Source organism: Microplitis demolitor, chromosome 8, assembly GCF_026212275.2.
Source record: "Microplitis demolitor isolate Queensland-Clemson2020A chromosome 8, iyMicDemo2.1a, whole genome shotgun sequence".
Classification (NCBI taxonomy): domain Eukaryota; kingdom Metazoa; phylum Arthropoda; class Insecta; order Hymenoptera; family Braconidae; genus Microplitis; species Microplitis demolitor.
Window position 1 is genome coordinate 4,967,689 of NC_068552.1, and position 22,041 is coordinate 4,989,729.

Here is a 22,041-nt window from a genome sequence, read left to right on the forward strand (position 1 = left end):
AAGAAGATAGGTCGCAATAATTTTTTTGTATTTTTTTTCGAAAAGTACATTGAACAACAAAAATTTTTAATCAAAAGATCCCATCAGTCAAATTTTGAAAAAGTTGTAGCTATTTAAAATACAAAAAAAAACTTTTATTGAAAATTTATAGCTTTTTTTATTGATTAAGTGAAAAAGTTTCAAAAAATTATGAGAAACGTTTTTGATGAGGTCGAAAAAGAGTAAAAATTTTGAGCCAAACCTAAAGTGGCCGAGTTCACAAGTGATTAATTTGGCGTGGAGTGTCCCATATGTTAAACATACCTAAAAAAAGTTGTATTGATAAATATATAATTAATACATTGCAGCAATGTATATTTTTTTTCTATAGATTATCATATATTAATGCGAAAAAAATATAAATACTATTTTTTATATTTTACAACATATCACATTATAACATCCATATATTTTAAAACATATTTTTTCGCATAAAGTTTTTTGATGCGGGCCTACATATGTGTACGCATAGGAATAAATAGTAGGGAAGACCGTAGCAAGATGGCTCATCCAAAGCACGAGAGACCACTTTCAAAATTTAACAGAAAAAATTTTTTTTTTCATGGTTAAGTCTAAGATCAAGTCTCGATTTATGTATTTGATGTAATTTACAAATTCCCTCTTTATTAAAGAACATAAATATATTAAAAATATATCTTAGGATACATAAAAAAAAAATCTAGGCGTCGGTAGACCCTGCGGGCCAGCCCCAAAACTTCCCGCTGTTTTCGACCTCAAAGAGCTCGAAAACATTAGTGTAGATATATTTTCGAGCTCTTCGAGTTCGAAAATGCTATCACATGCAATTGTTTTTTTACGATCTTTTCAAGCTCTAACAAGTTACCTGTTATGCTGAAGTTTGAAAATTTAAGGATCGAAAATCATCAATGAAGCGGTTTTTAAAATTTAGTTCCTGATTATGTTCAGTAAAATAAGTGTATTGAGGCAGAAATCAATGTCAGGGATCAAAGTCAAGATTTAAATAAGTTTTAACTCATGTAAGAGACAATAAAATATGAAATATCCGATAAAAATTTTAAAAAACTACGTTTTATGGATTTTTTTGTTGATAATATGATTTAAACTAAAAACCAAGTTCGATGACATTATATAATCAAAAGAAACCATAAAAAAGATGAGTTGGTATGATATCAGGCACATTTTAGTACGTCATATTATGATTTATCCGGAAAAAATAACATAAAATGTTATTAACGCCGATATCTTTTGAACTATTTAATCGATTTTGATAGTTGACGTGGCGATCGGCGCGTTATATTAAATTCTAGAGCTGATTGAAATTTGAAATCGATCGCGTCAGTCGTTTTGAAAATATTAGAAAAAACCGTTTTTCACCATTTCTTTCTCCGGCGATAACTCTCGAACGAATTATCTGATTCTGATGTTTAAGGTGGCAATCGACGCGTTTTATTGGGTTCTAGAGCTGATTAGATTTTAAAGTCGACCGTATGAGTCGTTTTTGAGAAATCAATAAAAAACTAAAAAAAACAATTTTTTTTTTTCGTAATTTGTCAATATTTTCGAGTCTATTTGATCAAATAATCTGAAATTTCCAGGAAAGTTGATGGCCAACAAGCTCTTTCGAATGCCACCTCAACGATCCAAATCGATTCATTAGTTCAAAAGTTACAAAGAGTTTACACACACACACACACACACCCACACACACACACACACACACACATACACACACTCGGACATCATTCTGAAAAAAGTCAGAATAGCTTCCTAGGACCTCAAAACGTCGACATCTGATGAAAACTCGATTTTTGAAAATCGGGGTGAAAACAATAACTTCCCGAAATTATGAAAATCGTCGATTTTCTTAGCGGGAAGTTAAAAATATTCCTAATTAAGAAAAAAAGATATGAAATGATTTAACAGAAGTTAAATTGGGACTTATATATAGATATACACCTAGCGTGGATAAAATTATTTTTTTTTTCAATCAGGAGGATAAAAATGTAAAAATATATGTATTATATATTTTTTTTTCCATCATATACTAATATCTTTGTTATAATTTTATACATACATTATTAAATATATTTTTTTTATATTTTCATACATATGAGTTGATTATATTCTAAGATAGATTGTGAATATATTCAAAACATATCAGTACAAAAATCGGCCAAAAGTCTGCTATTAGAAACATATTTTTTTTCATACTTAAAATATAGACTTTTTATATTTTGACATATTTTTTTTGAATTTTTTCAATAGGGGTGACTTCACGTGACGTGAGTGGTCAGCGCAGTGAGTAGCAACATTTAGACGAAGCATTAAATGCATCATCCCTTATAACACATACGATAAGTACTCAGAATATTCGATCGACGTTTTTTTTCAATCTAACAATTTTTTTCAACAATAAATACCGTCTCTAAAATTTTTCGAAATTCAACAAATACTTATAGAATTTTATCAGCTTATTCGTTTGTACAAAGTACTGTGAAATCATTCTTCCACGGAATGGATTACCATAAACGTTTTAATCCAAACTTAGTTACCAATTGTTCACTATAGACGCCCGACAGATATAGTACTTAAGTTATTTATTAGGGTGCTTTGTAAAAGTATACATATATTTTGGTCAATAGATAATATCATATCAACAACGTATCAAACATTTAATGGTTTCAAAATATGATTACCTCAAATGTTCTATACCTGTACTTCAATACAATGTACTTTTTCCTCGAGTAAGCAGCAGACATACGGGTACACCAGGGTCGAATAATTTGATCTGTTTTTAATAAACTAAAAATTTTAAGTTATTTTTATTAAATTTTATTTTTTATTTATATTTAATCAATATGTAAATTTTAATCTAGTTTTGCCCTTACTATTCTTTATTTAGACTATTTTCAGACTTATTTTCATTCATTTTTAGTCTGTTTCTATTCTTATTTACTTAAAAATCCGACTTTTTCTGTTAATTATTTTTAGTCTGATTTTGATCAATATTCGATCAAAAAAAGATTAAAATTTTTTTTTTTATAATTCTAATAATAAATAATAAAAATAAATTAGCCTCAATTAACATATAGATATTACTTAAAAAAAATTTCACTTCATCCTCCTCCTTTTCTTCTGATAACGCATCCAAGTAACTGAGACTTTTTTGAACATACATTCTGAGAAAATTCAATTATTTTCCTCTGGCTTCTACCTCCAACTCGTTCAGTTCTTTATCATCATCTGTTAGATATTTTTATAAATACAGAAATTAATTATTATAAGTTTATATGCGAAATGAAAGAGAATCTTAATTTATAGGACAATTGGTGAAAAACTTTGCCTTAAAAAAATGAATTATTCTAAGAAACTCAAAGATTGTGCGACACTGAGTAATCTTAATTTGAAAAAAAAACTTTACGTGACAAAATTTTTTTTCAATTCTTTGCTTCATTAAAAGTGATATATAAAAGCAATGAATTTGAATTCAAAAACTAATAGAAAAAGAAATTAATATTTCCATTTATGGACAAAATTAATTACTACATGATTTATCAAAAATAACAAGAATGAATAAAGTTTAATTAAACTTACTGCTCATGGAAAGTGATTCACGAGCATCTAGATATAGAGGATTATTTAAATTTTCTTGATATTTAAAACGTGCTGTCGCTATTTTGTATTACAATATCACAGAGGAATATTTTGATACGGTTTTGAATGTCTAAATATTTTTCGACTTTATTCAGTGAATTAAAGAAATTTTTGTCGAGATTTTAACGGCAATTTGACTACTTTCGTTAAATATTATTAATATTCTATCCAGACAACTAAAAAATATAGCTCTCAAATAATCATTAACTGTCGACATTTTTAAACAAAAGACACTAAGTAAATAGTAAACAAAAAAAAAATTCATTCTAGATTTTAGAAAACTTTTTTTATTTGAAACCTTAATCTTTCAGTTAAAAAATAAGATATAAAATAGATTTTAGAAAATATGAAAAAAAAAATGTTAATTAGAGCAATAGTCTCGGATTCATGACTTTTTCACATCTCTTAATGGTTTTCCTAAAAAATCAGTCAATGGTCTTAAGCTTATAGAAAATGCATAGAATTACTTTTCAATAATTTTTTTTTTGTATATGCATCTTGAATGACATTAAATTTAAAAAAACATTTAAAAAATATGAAAAAAATAGTATTATTATATTAATTTTACTGTTCGTCTATTGGTACACCAAAATGAACCCGTGCCCAGTACCGGAACAGCCAATCATATTAATGTTATCGACAGACATTAACGGTGACTTCAATTGACTGGCTAAATCAAGTACAATATTAATTATTACTGGAGCCCTAATATTTAATGCAGTATGTATGATTGTTATAAGAAATAGATTAAGCATTGATAAACGCTAATTTGAATTATAAAGAATAAATTTTTGTTCTTAGTTTTTTTTTTTTAATGATTTTTCTAGTATAACCTCAAATGATTTATTTTGTTTCTATTCTTTAGTTCAAAATATTTATTTCAATTTAATATTCAATCATTTTAAAATTTTAAATACATTTTACATTATGAGTGTGATATAGCAGACATCAGACAAATTAAAAATTCTTAACAAATCGAGTAAATAATTAATAATATAAAGTTTAAAAAAATGCAAATTCAGAAAATTTTGAAATTAATAGTGCTTTTCCTGTAAATATTATTATTTTAATTATTTATCTTATTTATTTATAATTTTAAAGTTCTCTGATGTCTGCTACATTCATACTCGTTTTACATTAATATTATTTAATGATAATTAATATTTTCACCACGAATAAATGCGAAAAATAACTTGTTTAATTTACTGTTCCGGTATTAGGACAACCGAATTCCCGTATTGGGACAAGGCTATTCCAGCGTTCCGGTATTGGGTCTTTCAGGTGTCATAGAAATAAATTTTTTTTTTATATTCAAGTTAAGAAAAATAACCTTATTTTATTATTTTTAAATTGGTAAATGTCTTTTCTATATGATGTAATCAATCATTTTGGTTTATAATTTATCTGAATATTTTTAAAACGATACAAATCAGTCATATACCCTTCGTCGTTCCGGTATTGAGACATTTACCTTAAGTCCACGATTTAGTCGAGTTTTGACCTTGCACAATTTCAGAACCAAAATTTTTCTAAGTTCCAGAATTAATCACACACACACGCACACACACACACACACACACACACACACACACACACACACACACAGATCCGAAAACACACACGCACATAATTACACACACACACATAATCACACACACACACACGCACATAATCACACACACGCACACACACACACACACCGATCCGAAAACGCGAACGCAAAAATTCGTACAAACATGCTCTCGCACGCACACATCCGAACACAGGAACGCATACATTTACACACACGCACATAATCACAAACACACACTCACACACACACACACGAACTCATATATTTACACACACGCCTATACTAACACACACACACACACACCGATCCGAAACCACGCTCATATTTGCACACACACGCACTCGCACACACACAGTTTAATAGTTCAAAAACACTTTTAATTCACTCCGCAAACGGAGTGATTTCTTTTCAAACTCCGGAACTCCGAGTGGCAGAGTGAATTCGGATTAACATTAAATTCGAATTCATTCTTGTTTTTTGACAGTGTATCATTACAGTAGTATATTAATAATATTAACGAGCGACCTACAGTTATGACGTGATTATCTGAATATTACATCAAAAATTTCACAGAAAGAAATGATTTTTTGGCGTGAATAATTTCTATTCGCCCTAAGACATTTTATGCATTAAAAATTTTAAATCAAAATTTCCTTGGAGCGAGAAAAAGTTTTCTTTAGCCAAGAAAAAATTTTTCGCGGCGAGAGAATATTTCTTGGCGTGAAACATTTTTTCGAGTCCTAAAAGATTTTTTTTTTTCTTTCATTTTATAGTAGAAAATTTTTTTTGCGCCAAAAAGTCATTTTTTTTTGTATATTATATATAATTTAAATTTAACTGTTTATTAAAATATTCGAATTTCTACTCAAAAATTGACTCTAGAATATTTTGCTTGTTTCGATTAATACTATGAAAATTTAATTGGACAAATCAATTATTAACTCGCGAACTTATTGATTCTGTTCATTGAATAAACACGAAATTCTTAAAAAAAAATCTACACCCGGTCAAATTTTTTTCTGACAATTTATTTTTAAAAAAGTTTAACAAAAAAAAAATTTTTAAATAACATTTAATTATATCTACAAAAGTTATTTTTGAATGTTTAAAAACCATTTAGAATAAAAAATTCTTTTTTAATAAAATTTTGAAAGTACCCCATTTTGTCTTTCTAAATATACTGTAAAATTAAATAAATATAAGTATTGTATAATTACTTTTGAATTGACTCACAATTGTTTTATTGTAAGTATTAAAATTACGCACAATGTTTACTAAATATTGTACCAAAAAAAAGGTAAAATCAAATTACAATTAAATTCAATGTTTATTGAAGAAAATACATTTAGCTTCTTGCACAAGTTTAAGAGCGAGACTGACTGTTAGTTACACGTTTTAAAATTATTACAACTTAGTAGGAGGGCAAATGCCTTACAAGTTTTAGGTAGAAGGAGAAATTAAACAAAGGAAAATTGCAGAGTAGGAAAAACTAAGGAAACCTATTTGTCGCCTTAAAGATAGGGAGGAGTAATTAGGCGGGCCCAAATTAAAGGTATGACGCACGAGCAGTACCTGGGTGAAAGGACATGCGGGGTGGAAGGTAAAGCCTTGAACAATGGTTCTTTGCTTAAAAACATATACTATAAATGACAATTACTTAAACTAGATAGTATTTACCAAAGCACTTAAGAGATTTCATAAATATTGAAAATATGCTGGCTACTTAAAATGTTAACCATTATTCTGATGGAAAAAACATCAAAAAATGGACTTTATTGCTATAAGCAGATAAAGAACGGCCAGACTTAAAAATTGCTTTTAATAGTTAGAAACTCCAAGGATTATTTTAAATGTTGGGACAATCCAACACTACCAGATTTAGAATAATTTATAACATAAGGATGTAGTTTAAATAAAAAGAATAAAAACAATTATTATTTATCTGAGACGGAACATGCCGCCCCTCTTGAACAGCTTGGGTTCAAACTGCTGGAGTGAAGTCGTCTTCTTGATCGATGGGTAGTGGACAGAGTTTTTTAGTACAGCGTTTCTACTCTCCTAAACGAGTCTTCTAAGTCACGACCCGTACGATGCCGTCGTCCCCAGGATGAATAGCACCGATGCGTCCCAAAGCCCATCGCAATGGAGGCAAGTTGTCTTCTAATATGAGCACCAATGTCCCAATTTTCAAGTTAGGAGACTCGGCTCGAGGATGGTGACTGCTAATTAACTGGTGCAAATATTCTTTGTGCCAGCGTTTCCAAAAATGTTGTTTCAATTGTTGGGCGTGCTGCTAGGCTGATAGACAATTGATTCGCTTGTCAGTGAAGTCAACCTGTGGAAAGCTTGTCAAAGGACCACCTATCAGGAAGTGACCGGGAGTTAAAGGAAGTAGGTCATTAGGATCCGAGGACATTGGAGATATAGGACGAGAATTTAATATTCATTCTATTTCGACAACATAAGTCTCTAATTGGTCATACGTCAATAAGGTGTCACCCACAGTGCGCATCAAACGATTTTGAAAAGATTTTACAGCTGCCTCCCAGAGACCTCCAAAATGCGGAGAACGGGGAGGAATAGAATGCCAAGAGATTTTTTCCCCAAAGAAGGCAGTAAGAGAACGTTGATGTTCATCTGACTTAAACAGTTCATATAATTCATTTAGCTCATTTTTAGCTCCAACAAAATTGGTGGCATTATCAGAGTAGATCTCCGCGGATTTACCCCTTCTTGAAAAAAAACGGCTGAGACTGGCAATAAAAGCCTCGGTGGTTAGATCACATACTAATTCTGAATGCACTGCTTTGGTGCACATGCAAACATATATCGCTACGTAGACTTTTATTCGACCTCGATTGCGATGACGCTTTTCTTTAATGTATAAAGGACCGCAAAAATCAACTCCAATGCGTAAAAAAGGCCGGGAGGAAGTCATGCGGTATTCAGGGAGCATACCCATGCGATGGTTGGCTAAGCGAGGTTTGGCGCGAAAACAACGGACGCATTGTTGAATTATTTTTCGCATGGTGTTTCGTGCATTTAACGGCCAGTAGGACTGGCGAACTGAATAGAGGGTTGCTTGCACTCCTGCATGCATAAGCCTTTGATGTTCTTCGCGAAGGATCAAGGTTGTGACGTGATGTGGAGTAGGCAATAAAATGGGATGACGCTGCTCTTCAGGCATGGAAGCATGAGCAATCCGGCCTCCTACGCGTAAAATGCCGTGATTGTCAAGAAAAGGATTTAGCGGAATTAATTTACTAGTCTCTGGAAGCGGTTGTTCGTATTCGAGCATTTTAATTTTCTTTGCAAAGGAGGACAGTTGGGTCATTTTAATGATAGTGTGAAGAGCATGCGATAGTTCGTCAGCTTGTAAGCTATCCTCTTTTCGTTGAGTCTTGCCTTTGGCGTTATGCATAAATCGCCAGAGGTAAGCAATGACTCTCTGCAACTTACGCATTGAGCTGTACTTGTCAATGAGATTAAAATTTCCTAGTTGAATTTTCAGGCATCGAACTTCAGGGACAATTGGTTTTAATTCGGGAATTTCAATAGGAGCAAGAACTCCCTGAGGCCATGAGGTGTCTTCTTTTTCCAACCAAGAAGGTCCCCGTTGCCAAATAAGGCCTTCTACAAAAGCTGATGGAAGCTGTCCGCGTGATATCAAATCAGCGGGATTGTCACCAGAAGCCACATGACGCCAATGACAGGACTGCGTGAGATTTCGAATTTCAGCAATACGATTGGATACAAAGGTTTTTAACCGATGAGCTGGGGTATTTATCCAATGTAACACTATTGTGGAATCAGACCAGAGGCAAGATTCATTAATATCAATTAGCAAGGTGGGCCTTACAATGCTGTATAGGCGCGCAAGAAGTAATAACGCACATAACTCTAAGCGAGGTAGTGTAAGTGGCTTTACAGGTGCCACCCGAGATTTTGAGCAAACTAAATTTATGTATACTTGTCCACGGGAGTCACTAGAACGGAGATATAGACAGGCACCATAAGCTTTCTAACTGGCATCGCAGAAGCCATGCAGCTGAACGTTGACAGGGTTGGTAATTGTGACCCAGCGATGGAAACGCAACTGTTTGATCACACCTAATTCATTCTGATATGAAGACCATGAGGAATGAATCTCAAGCGGAATTGACTCATCCCATGATACACCAGCCTTCCAAAGGCATTGGAGGATAATCTTAGCGTACACTATGATTGGACCTAACAGTCCCAATGGATCAAACAGCTTAGCAATTTGAGAGAGAATGGATCGTTTGGTGAATGATTTTTCAGCTTTTATGTTTATCTCATAGAAAAAATGGTCTTCGCGGGCATTCCAGCGAATTCCTAGCGTTTTAATGGAAGCATCAGGATCCAGTGACATGTGGGTGCTTTCAGGATGCTCTTGATGCTCCACTAGCATTTCAGGGTGGTTTGATGCCCATTTTTTTAAGCAAAATCCACCTTTCTTTAACAGAGCGATGAGTTCATCGCGCAAAATAACTGCTTCGGGAATTGTCCTTGCGCCAGTAAGCATGTCGTCAACGTAAAAATCCCTACGCAAAACTGTAGCGGCGTTGGGAAAGTTGGCTCCTTCATCGTCTGCTAATTGATACAGAGACTTAATAGCCAAATATGAGGCACTGGCTGTGCCATAAGTCACGGTGTTCAAAAGATAAATCAATACAGGATCCGTGGGGTTTTCTCGAAATAAAATATTTTGATGTTGCGCATCTTCAGAATGTACAAGAACCTGGCGGGACATTTTTTCTATGTCTGCGGTGAAAACATACATGTGCGATCTAAAACGATTTAGAATAATAAAGAGGTCATCCTGTAACTTCGGACCGACCATCAACACGTCATTTAAAGAGACACCAGTAGAAGTCCTGGCAGAGCCATCAAAGACAACACGAATTTTAGTTGTGATACTAACCTCCTTAATCACCGCATGATGAGGCAAAAAGAAACCACCGAATCTATCGTCCTGCTTAGTTGAAAGTGACATATGCCCTAATTGCTTATATTCATTTAAAAACTCAACATAGTCTTTTTTTACGCGAGGATATTTTTGGAACTTGCGCTCTAATATGTGAAAGCGCTTCAAGGCAGAGGAGTATGAATCGCCTAAAGCATGTTTTTTATTGTTGAACGGTAATTGAACCTCATACCTGCCGTCGAGATTTCTTTTAGTGTGTTGAGCATAATGCTCTTCGCAAGCTTTCTCCTCTGAAGATAAGAGTTTAGCATCCTGGAGCTCTTCGATTTCCCAAAATCGGGTAAGATCGGCATCCGGAGGATCCAACTTTAATGATATGTGACAGGATACGCTGGATGAATGAGACGATTGATTAAATTCACCAGCAACAATCCATCCTAACTGAGTTTTTTGAAGTACTGCTTCAGGATTATTTTTAAGTGCTATCTGACCTACGCTAAGCAATTTATAAAATAGCTTGACCCCAATAAGAGCGTCAATCTTTGAGGGCTTAAAGAATTCCGGGTCAGCCAGTTTAATATTTTTTGGTATTTCAAGCGATCTGTAATCAATAGTAATTGAAGGCATTGTTTGACTGATCTGAGGCACAATTAAAAAATCAGAAGTCTTTTGAAACTGGCTGAAACGCGATTTCAAAGTGACTTGAGCTGAATACTTGACCACGGTGGAAGTATTGTCGATGCCTATTACCGAAATATTAGTCGGCTTCTTAGTTAAATTTAAAAAATTAGCTGTGTCCTCTGTTAAAAAAATGAGCTTGGGAACCGGCATCTAAGAAAACACGACATGCTTTACTTTTGCCTTGCTTATTCACAAGATCGACAACAGCAGTAGCTAGTAAAGCTTGAGAGGATACTTGAGCCTGCATATTTACACTCAATGTAGATGGCAAGGACGGAGCATGATCTTCGCTATTTCTATTGGCATCATTTGAAATATCTAGATGCAGAAGAGTGTTATGCTTTTTATTACATGTGCGACAAGGTCGCGAAGTGCATTTGAAAGATCTGTGACCTTTTCTTAAGCAATTTGTACACCATCCGCCTTTTCTAGCGGTTTCGAGCCGAGAAGGAGGTGACAAGGCAGCAAATTTGCTGCATGAATAAACGTGATGATCAGCACCGTTACAATGAATACAACGGCCTTGAGCAGTCGTAGTTATAAACGATTGCTGCGATTTAAATTTGTGGTTATTAGCTTTTTCACTAACAGGTTTTGAAGAAAATCCCTGCGACTTGAAGCTCTCAAGTTGAGCTCTTTTCTTTAAAAAAGTAATAAAATTTTGAATAGTAGGACGGCTTATACTGCTACTGAATTCTTCCCATCTTTCACGCGATAGGAATTAAGCTTTTCACGAAGCGTAGTAATTAATATTAAACCCCAAGATGAAGTGGGTTCTTCTAATGCTTGAAGAGCACGCAAATGTTTTTGCAAGTGGTCCAAAAAGTCTTGAGACGAAAATTCTCTAGATATGCAAGGTGGTTCTATCAATGCTTTAGCGTGGCATTCGCGGATAAATTTTTGATTATCGTATCTTTCCCTTAATAAATCCCAAGCTACTTCATAATTATGCGAGGAAGATGCAATGGACGCGATAATTTTTGCCGCTTCACCTTTCAGACAACCCTTTAGGTAATAAAGCTTACGAATGGGCGATATACTCGGGTCTTCATGCACAAGGGATTGAAACAAATCATAAAATCCTAGCCACTCATCATAGGCACCATCAAAAATTGGCAGAGAGAGAATAGGCAACGCTGTGGTATTATTAGAGCAACAATTATGAGACGCGACCGGAGAAACCGTGACTGGGTTATCCTGGATAGTAATATGATCAGCGCGTTGATTTGATTGATTATTTATGAGCCGATCCTGAACCACCGTAGGAGCTCCCGTAGACGTTACAGGAGTGACTGCATTCAGGATGCTACCATTTTGCAGAATCTCAACAGACAAATCGTTCTGTTGTTCTGAGCTGTCACCCGCGGCAGATGTTACCGACGAAGGAGGCGTTTGCGTGTCATTTTTTTGAGGCCGCAACAAAAATCTAGTAGCGATACCGTAAGTTTCGAAGTATTGTTCTTCAAACTCGGTGCGATAATTTGAAAGCTCATCAGATTCCCCTAGTAGGCCTTCGAGCTCAGTTTGATATGAGTCGAAAGCCTCACGCACCTTTTCTATTTCGCGATATCTCTTTTCCAGAATGAGTATATCCGTTTCAGAATTAAATCTACTTAAAAAATTTGCATATGCGGTTAAAGATCTCTTGGTGTTAGCTCTTTTAGCTTTTAAAGCTTTTACTTGCTCTTCAGCCATGATAATATTAAAAGTAAATCAAAGAAAAGTCGATATAAGACCAATATATAATTCAACGGTTATAAACTGATATGGATGATATAGATGCAAGGAAAAATGATGGCCAATTGACTTACTTTGAACCGTTGAATGATGAAAAATTTGCTCTTGCTGGCTGGAATGATGCTGCTGCCAGTGGTATGATGCCAATAAGATGCTGGACGCTGAACTGGACCAGGTTATGCGAGACTCGCAATCACGATGAATGCTGAAGAACTTGGCGTTAATGCACTGTGCTGCACTTGAATTCGAACTTGATTTTGATCTTGAGTATGATTTTAAATTTAAATAACTGCGCACTTACAGTAAAACTTTTAAATTTAAATAAACACCGGTTAACTATCTAAATTTAAGCAATCCGGCTCGAAGGACCATGAATTGACTCACAATTGTTTTATTGTAAGTATAAAAATTACGCACAATGTTTACTAAATATTGTACCAAAAAAAAAAGGTAAAATCAAATTACAATTAAATTCAATGTTTATTGAAGAAAATACATTTAGCTTCTTGCACAAGTTCAAGAGCGAGACTGACTGTTAGTTACATGTTTTAAAATTATTACAACTTAGTAGGAGGGCAAATGCCTTACAAGTTTTAGGTAGAAGGAGAAATTAAACAAAGGAAAATTGCAGAGTAGGAAACTCTAAGGAAACCTATTTGTCGCCTTAAAGATAGGGAGGAGTAATTAGGCGGGCCCAAATTAGAGGTATGACGCACGAGCAGTACCTAGGTGAAAGGACAGGCAGGGTGGAAGGTAAAGCCTTGAACAATGGTTCTTTGCTTAAAAACATATACTATAAATAACAATTACTTAAACTAGACAGTATTTACCAAAGCACTTAAGAGATTTCATAAATATTGAAAATATGCTGGCTACTTAAAATATTAACCATTATTCTGATGGAAAAACATCAAAAAATGGACTTTATTGCTATAAGCAGATAAAGAACGGCCAGACTTAAAGATTGCTTTTAATAGTTAGAAACTCCAAGGATTATTTTAAATGTTGGGACAATCCAACACTACCAGATTTAAAATAATTTATAACATAAGGATCTAGTTTAAATAAAAAGAAAAAAAACAATGATTATTTATCAGAGACGGAACAACCTTCAACCCTAATTTTCGACGGTATTCAGTCTTGATCTTAATAAACGAATAGTAACTTAAATGTAGTAAATTAAAATTATTTAAAAATAAATTAATATTAATTAAAACTAATTAAAATTAAATAATAATTTTAACTAAAATTATTATTCTTAAAGAGACTAATTAATATTATTTGAAAGCAATGAGATTCGGGGAATCTTAAAACTTTTTTTAAATTAAAAAAATTTTTTTAGAATAAATAAATTTTTTATTAAAAAATAGAAAAAATATTTACGAAAAATTATATACGAAATTGAAAAAAAAAAAATATATAATAAAAAAAAATTAACATGAAACTTTTATTTATTGCTAATATACTAATGAATATAATAATTTTTAATAAAAGCTCGCTTTTATTATTTATTTATAAAAAAAAAAAACGTCAAAAAATGTATAAAAATTATTTAAATAATGAAAAAATATAAGCAAAAAATTAAAAAAAAATAATTGCACGTATATGTGTCCTTATTTTAAGTTAATTAATAAGAAGTTCCACCTTCTTCTCCACGACTGGTTCAGGCACCGGGACCACCTTCTTCCTGGGCACTATTTTCGTCTTTATATTGACGGTAATGGTCGTTTTAACCCGTTCAACGTTCACTGGACGAAAAATGAGATTACCGTCGATTTCACATGTCAGCAAAAACGTGTCGGACGGAGTCACTTCACTGGATTCCTCGATTTTGATTTTTTTGTATTGAGCATCATGCTCAATATCAAAAATATCGGCGGACCGTTTGGATGCAGATTGTGGACTTGAAGAAATACACTTGATGTCACCCATAATGATTTGATATAAACTTGAATGATCGTTACGTTAACAAAAGCTTGGAGTTTAAGATTTAGGTTATATTCAGAAACAACTTGGTTCGAGTTTAAAACTGAATGATGATAAAATTTTAGGGACCGATGTTTAAGTAGACTGCAATACTTCCGGGAAGGGGGGGGGGTGGATCTAATGGGACATTTGCACTGAAACATCAGTAATGGATGCTATACGTCGTCCATTACCTTCTCATTTAGACCTATTTAAATATTAATCCTAAGAATTTGTGCAGATAATAAACGGGATTACTCGGCGACATAATTATGCATGCGTATGTCTGCTGCTTTCTCTAGGAAAAAGTACATTTTATTTAGGTACAGGAATAGAACATTAGAGGTAATGACATTTTGAAGCCATTGAATATTGGGTACATTATTCATATAATATCACCTTTGACCAAAACACATCTATACTTATACAAATCGCCCTAATAAATAACTTAAGTAGTACATCTGTCTGGCGTCTATAGTGAACAATTGGTGAATAAGTTAGGATTAAAATGTTTATGAATGTCCATTTTACGAAAGAATGATTTTAGAATATTTTGTACAACAAATGCGTCGATGGAATTCCATTAGTTTTTATTGGATTCTAATAAATTTTTGTCTTTTCACCCCATCAAAAACGTTTCTTATAATTTTTTGAAATTTTTTCACTGAACCAATAAAAAAATTCTAAATTTTCGATAAAAATTGCTTTTTTTATTTTAAATAGCTATAATTTCTTCAAAATTTGTCTGATTGAGATCTTTTTTCTCAAAATTTTTGTTTTCAAATGTACATTTCGAAAAAAAATACCAAAAAATTATTGTAACCTATCTTCTTTGTTTTTTTTTTTAGATTTTTGGAAAAAATCAAAAATTTTTCAATATTTACCATTTCTGATTTTTTTTTGTTATGTAAAACCTTGACATTTACTGCAAATCATCAAATTATTTCAAAGTGATATTTTTTCGAATTAGATTTTCTTTTCTAAATAAAAACAAAAATTTGAAAACTAGCATTATTTCTTATAACACCATTCTTGCAATTTTTGAAAGTGCTCAGATAACTTCTAAATTTCGAAAAACAAAAAAATGAAAACAATAATTTTAAATAGTAGTCGTCGAAAAAATTTGAATTTTTTTTTAAATCAAGTCAAAAAATAGAAGAACGTTCTGGATAATTTTTTTGTATTTTTTGGAAAAAAAAAATACAATCCAAAAAAAAAATCACTCTGAAAAAACTTGAGCATTTGCAGGAAATGTCAAAGTTTTATATAAAAAACAAAATCAAAAATGATAAACCAAAAAATTTTTGATTCCTTTCAAAAATCTATAAAAGAAAACAAAGAAGATAGGACGCAATAATTTTTTTGTATTTTTTTTCGAAAAGTACATTGAACAACAAAAATTTTTAATCAAAAGATCCCATCCGTCAAATTTTAAAAAAGTTAAAGCTATTTAAAATACAAAAAACAACTTTTATTGAATATTTTTCGTTTTTTTATTGATTAAGTGAAAAATTTTCAAAAAATTATGAGCAACGTTTTTGATAAGGTAGAAAAAGAGTAAAAATTTTGAGCCAAATCTAAAGTGGTCGGGTTCAAAAGGGATCGATTTGGCGTGAAGTGCCCCATATGTTAAACATACCAAAAAAAAGTTGTATTGATAAATATATAATTAATATATTGCAGCAATATATATTTTTTTTCTATATATTATCATACATTAATGCGGCAAAACTACAAATACTATTTTATATATTGTTCAACATATCACATTATAACATCCATATATTTTAAATCATATTTTTTTGCATAAAGTTTTTTGATGCGGGCCTACATATGTGTACGCATAGGAATAAATAGTAGAGAAGACCGTAGCAAGATGGCTCATCCAAAGCACGAGAGACCACTTTGAAAATTTAACAGAAGAAAATATTTTTTTTCATGGTTAAGTCTAAGATCACGTCTCGATTTATGGATTTGATATAATTTACAAATTCCCTCTTTATTAAAAAACATAAATATATTCAAAATATATCTTGGGAAACATAAAAAAAAATATTCCTGATTAAAAAAAAAATGATATGAAATGATTCGACACAATTCGAAATGATTTAAGATAAGTTGAATGCGGACTAAAATATAAATATACACCTAGCTTGAATAAAATCATTTTTTTCAATCAGGAGGATAGAAATGTAAAAATATATATATTATATTTTTTTTTATTAGGGTGATTTGTCAAAGTATACATATATTTTGGTCAATAAATAATATCATATAAACAAGGTACCCAATATTTAATGGTTTCAAAATATCATTACTTCAAATGTTCTATACCTGTAATTCAATACAATGTACTTTTTTCTCCAGTAAGCAGCAGACATACGGGTATACCCGGGTCGAAAAATTTGATCTGTTATTAATCAGCTAAAAATTTTAAGTTATTTTTATTAAATTTTATTTTGTATTTATACAGTCGAGTCTCGTTATGAGTCCGTGAACCAGGATTTCCACGGAAGACCTTCCCCCTCCACAACGTGAAAACAAAATTAATTCCAGAGTCTCGATATGAGACCGTATATTCATGAAAAGAAATTAAGAGTTTATTTATCATATTAGTCCTATTATTTGTTTATAAGCAAGACACTGTATAGCTGTATTACTATAAGAAACATAACACTCAAGTCAAACGGACTCATAACGAGATACTGGAAACAATCACGTACACACTCACACGCTTAAAAAGTAGGGGAAATTCAACTCACGACTGTCGCCTGCGCTGACAGAGTGGGGGTACGCAAATCCTTAGAATTATATTCTCCTACACCTCTTTATGCGGGTTCATAACGAGACTCGACTGTACTATTATTAAGAGCTTGGATTGGTACCGAAATATTTATTTTTAGGTAGATTTTCAATTTTTGGATACCAAAAAAAAAAAAAATTTTTTTTTAACCAACTTAATTTATATATAATTTTTTATTGATGTTTCCTTTTATTTTCGTGATAGTTTTAAACTCAATCAATACAGTTTTTTAAAAAAAGTTTTTATATAATCCTGAAAAATGCTTGTTTTAACTTTTTATGAAATTGATTAAATTGGAAAGGCAGATAAAACTCTATACTCGGATATTTTAAAAATTGCTGAATTGATGATAAATGAAATTCATATCTGCCCAAATTTTAAGATTATCAATACTATCTGAATTGCTACTTTTCGATTGAATCCGATTGAAACTGTTTATTTTCCGTCTATTTCGGAAAAATCAGTCGAAATTTTGCAAAAAATCGAAAAACAAATTTTTTTTTCTGGGGCACGAAGGCCCCCTCCCCAAAAAAATTAAAATGAAAATTTTGTGTTATTTTCCGTCAAGTTATAACCTCTATAATGTCTTCATCATATTTAAGGCCAATATGTGGTATGTAGGGTAAGATGGACCACTTGGAGAAAAAAAAATTGTAACGAAAAAATTAATTTTTTTTTCCATTTTCCGTCAAGTTGTGACCTTTATAATGTTTTTATCATATTTGAGACCAATATGTGATCTACGGAATAAAATGGACCACTAAAAAAAAAATTGTAACGAAAGAATTAACTTGACGGAAAATAAAAAAAAAATATTTTTCGTTACTTTTTTTTTGAGTGGTCCATTTTACCCCAGATACCACATATTGGCATAAAATATGATAAAAACATTATAGAGGTCCAAACTTGACGGAAAATAAAAAAAAATTTTTCACCAAATTTTTGAGGGGGGCCGCCGTGCCTCAGAGGGCCTTAGCACCCCGGTCTCCCCTATATATATAGGGCTCTATATATATAGAGCTACGTTACTATTTGAAAATGTAATAAATGCTCGTTCGAACAGCAATTGTTCCTGATTGCTTTTTTCCGTGTATTAATACTTTGACCAATTACTTTATGGGTTCATAATAGATTGAATGGCAACTTATATTGATTGTCCCCACTATATTCTTTTTATGTAATCTTGTCCTTTATGTAATTGCGTTGCAGAAGATAACTAAAGATTATCATGAAGCAGTTAATTTTTTTATGATAACGTTCATTAATTTTCTATGTCGCATTTAGATCAAATAAATGAATGTTATCATAAAAAATGCAATTTTATATCAAGATTTGTTTATTTTTCCATGAAATGACCTAACAGCCTTGTGACAAGGTCACATTAAGTAACATCAAAGATTCGGTCCCTAGTAGATCTGAATTACGGTAAATTACCGTAATTTACGATACTCATAAGAATAACCGCAAAGTACGGTAATTTACGACAGAATACCGCAGTTTATGGTAAACTTGTGGCAATACTGCGATTTTTGACGGTAAGACTGCTGTATTTCATCGTAATTGACGGTATTCAGAATAACTGCCGTAAATTACCGCAAATGCGGCATTTTACGGTAAAATGTGGTGATTAAGGAAATTATGGTAATTTCCCTAAATTATTGTAATCTACGGTAAAACATAGCATTTTGCGGCAAATTTGCAGCAAGTTACGGTATTTCATGGTAGAGTGCGTTAATTTACCGAGAATACGGTAATTTCCCGTAAAATGTGGTAATGTACCGTACACGAAAAAAAAATTCCCGGATTTTTTACGATTTAACTATTGTAATTTTCATGATATGGTATCGTAACGGTAGATTATAAAACTTAAATCATAATTTTTACAATAGACTATCGTAAATTTTGTTTTATAATTAATACTACTACAAGATAGAAAAAATCCGATACTATAGAGTAAATTATACAAGTTGTGTTAATAAAAATTACAATGCAACTATCGTAAAATGAATGAGTCGGTAATGTAGAATTTCTTCAAATATAAAAGTATAATTAGAAGACAACGGAGTAAAATTTATTTTCTTAAAAAAATAGAACCTACAATAAAAAAAAAATGTGGGCGTCGGTTGACCCTGCGGGCCAGCCCCAAAACTTCCCTCTGTTTTCGACCTCAATGAGCTCGAAAACATTAGTGTAGATATATTTTCGAGCTCGAAAATGCTATCACGTGCAATTGTTTTTTTACGATCTTTTCAAGCTCTAACAAGTTACCTGCTATGCTGAAATTTGAAAATTTAAGAATCGAAAATCATCAATGAAGCGGTTTTTAAAATTTAATTCCTGATTATGTTCAGTAAAATAAGTGTATTGAGGCAGAAATCAATGTCGGGGATCAAAATCAAGATTTAAAGAAGTTTTGACTCATGTAAGAAACAATAAAATATGAAATATCCGATAAAAATTTTAAAAACTACGTTTTATCGATTTTTTTGTTGATAATATGATTTAAACTAAAAACCAAGTTCGATGACATTATATGATCAAAAGAAACCATCAAAAAGATGAGTTGGTATGATATCAGGCACATTTTAGTACGTTATATTATGATTTATCCGGAAAAAATAACATAAAATGTTATTTTTTTTAACTTTTCAACGCCGATATCTTTTGAACTAATCAATCGATTTCGATAGTTGACATGGCAATCGGCGCATTTTATTGAATTCTAGAGCTGATTAAAATTTGAAATCGATCGCGTCAGTCGTTTCGAAAATATTTAGAAAAAATCGTTTTTCACCATTTCTTTCTCCCGCGATAACTCTCGAACGAATTATCCGATTTTGATGTTTGAGGTGGCGATCGACACGTTTTATTGAGTACTAGAGCTAATTAGATTTTAAAGTCGATCGTATGAGTCGTTTTTGAGAAATCAATAAAAAACTAAAAAAAAAATTTTTTTTTTTTCGTAATTTGCAAATATTTTCGAGTCTATTCGATCAAATAATCTGAAATTTTTCGAAAAGTTGATGGCCAACAAGCTCTTTCGATTGCCACCTCAACTATCCAAATCGATTCATTAGTTCAAAAGTTACAAAGAGTTTACACACACACACACTCGGACATTATTCTGAAAATAGTCAGAATAGCTTCCTAGGATCTCAAAACGTCGACATCTGATGAAAACTCGATTTTCGAAAATCGGGGTGAAAACAATAACTTCCCGAAATTTTTGAAAATCGTCGATTTTCTTAGCGGGAAGTTAAAAAAAGAAAATTTATCCTTTTGTATTTTTTTTTTTTTAAATTAAATTGAGAAGGTAAATACAATGTCGGAGTAAAAATAAAACATGTTAAAGTAATAATTATAAGACATTTATTTAATGTTTTTTAAAATATACTTTTTGGTATATAAAATTTATTAATTATAATTAATTATTAATTAATTTAACTTATAAGTTATAACATCACATCAGGTTCAAAAAGTAATTTTTTTTTAATTGTTTTCTAGTGTATAGCCGCAACTACGGCCTTTTACACTTTTTGCCTTTATATCGCAAACTGCTTTACTTCTCCTCCTCTGCTTTCCGTTGTGCGGCTGTGGCCCGACTTGTGCTTATACTGTACTGCATCATTACGGTGATGCCTTGCAACCTCCCTTGTGCAATGGCGGTGCAGTGGCTAGGGAAACCACAGAGAAAACCTAGCCAGTACAGTTCGGTTTAGGTGAAGCTCCCGTGATCGATAAAATTTCCATTTTACCGATCACTGGATCTTCATCCCGCGACTAGCGATCAGAGACCTTCGTTTGAACCCGACGTGTGGCTAAGCGGTCACCCAGCCAAGTAGTGATCATGCTTGATGCTACTTAACTTCGGTGATCGCCCGAGCCACGCGCGTGCCGAACGGCTGCCTCAGCCGCCTGGTTCAAAAAGTATTATACTTGTATCTTTTTGAATAAAAATAACTCATTTCTCTATATCTAAAATATGTGCATGTAGGAAATTAAAAAAACCATGGGTGCAATTTTTTCGAAAAATTTTTTTTTATAATTTATCATTTTTAAACAAATCCAAAAATTATTAGGCATCGGCTAACTTCAGAAAAAAATATTAAATGACCATAATTTGAGGTTATTGAAATGTTTTCCTCATCGCCAAGTCGGATAAAATTATTCATTGTCGACAAATGAATAATATTTTGTAACAAAATTAGGAGAATTGAATTTATTAAAAAAAAAAAATCGTTCTTTTAGAATCATTCATTCTATGACAATAATACTACTTGTTTATAAAAATAAACTTCATGTCCAGATAAATTATTTTAAAACGAACGATATACCCACAGAATATTTAGTTTAATAAGAAATGAATGGTAATAAATATACTTACACCACCAAATTATTATATTCCTTAATTTTATAAGGTTTGTAATGATGAAGAAAGCACAGGTTTTTTTTTTTATTTTTAATTTATCATTGTCCGAAGAATGTCATGAAAAGTAACCTCTATTTCTGCACTACAGTGTAGGTAAAGATGCACTGATTTAAAAATATATATAGCTGAACCATACATAATACGAACGAAATAGATGTTATCATTTATATATATATATATACTCTTACACAAGCATTACATCATGGTATTATGACAACATTTGTCTTTCA

At 31.9% G+C, this 22,041-nt stretch overlaps 1 protein-coding gene across 1 annotated transcript; it reads right to left on the reverse strand.

Annotated features, from left to right (window-relative positions):
• Positions 1-7,691: 7,691 nt before the first annotated feature.
• On the reverse strand, positions 7,692-12,572 carry LOC103577779 (uncharacterized). Its single transcript, XM_008558581.1, has 4 exons — positions 11,562-12,572; positions 11,052-11,517; positions 9,275-10,939; positions 7,692-9,022 (listed from the first exon to the last, which is right to left on the reverse strand). The coding sequence occupies exons 1-4, from the start codon at positions 12,570-12,572 to the stop codon at positions 7,692-7,694; spliced, it is 4,473 nt and encodes a 1,490-aa protein (XP_008556803.1).
• Positions 12,573-22,041: the final 9,469 nt, after the last annotated feature.

Bases quoted from the DNA above. Each gene is read 5' to 3' on its own strand.
- LOC103577779 (XM_008558581.1), bottom strand. From the start codon at position 12,572: ATGGCTGAAGAGCAAGTAAAAGCTTTAAAAGCTAAAAGAGCTAACACC. The intron at 11,518-11,561 runs GTATAAGCCGTC...ACTTTTTTAAAG, and splicing joins ATGGGAAGAATTCAGTAGCA to AAAAGAGCTCAACTTGAGAG. The intron at 9,023-9,274 runs GTTAGAAAGCTT...TAAATACCCCAG, and splicing joins GCATGGCTTCTGCGATGCCA to CTCATCGGTTAAAAACCTTT.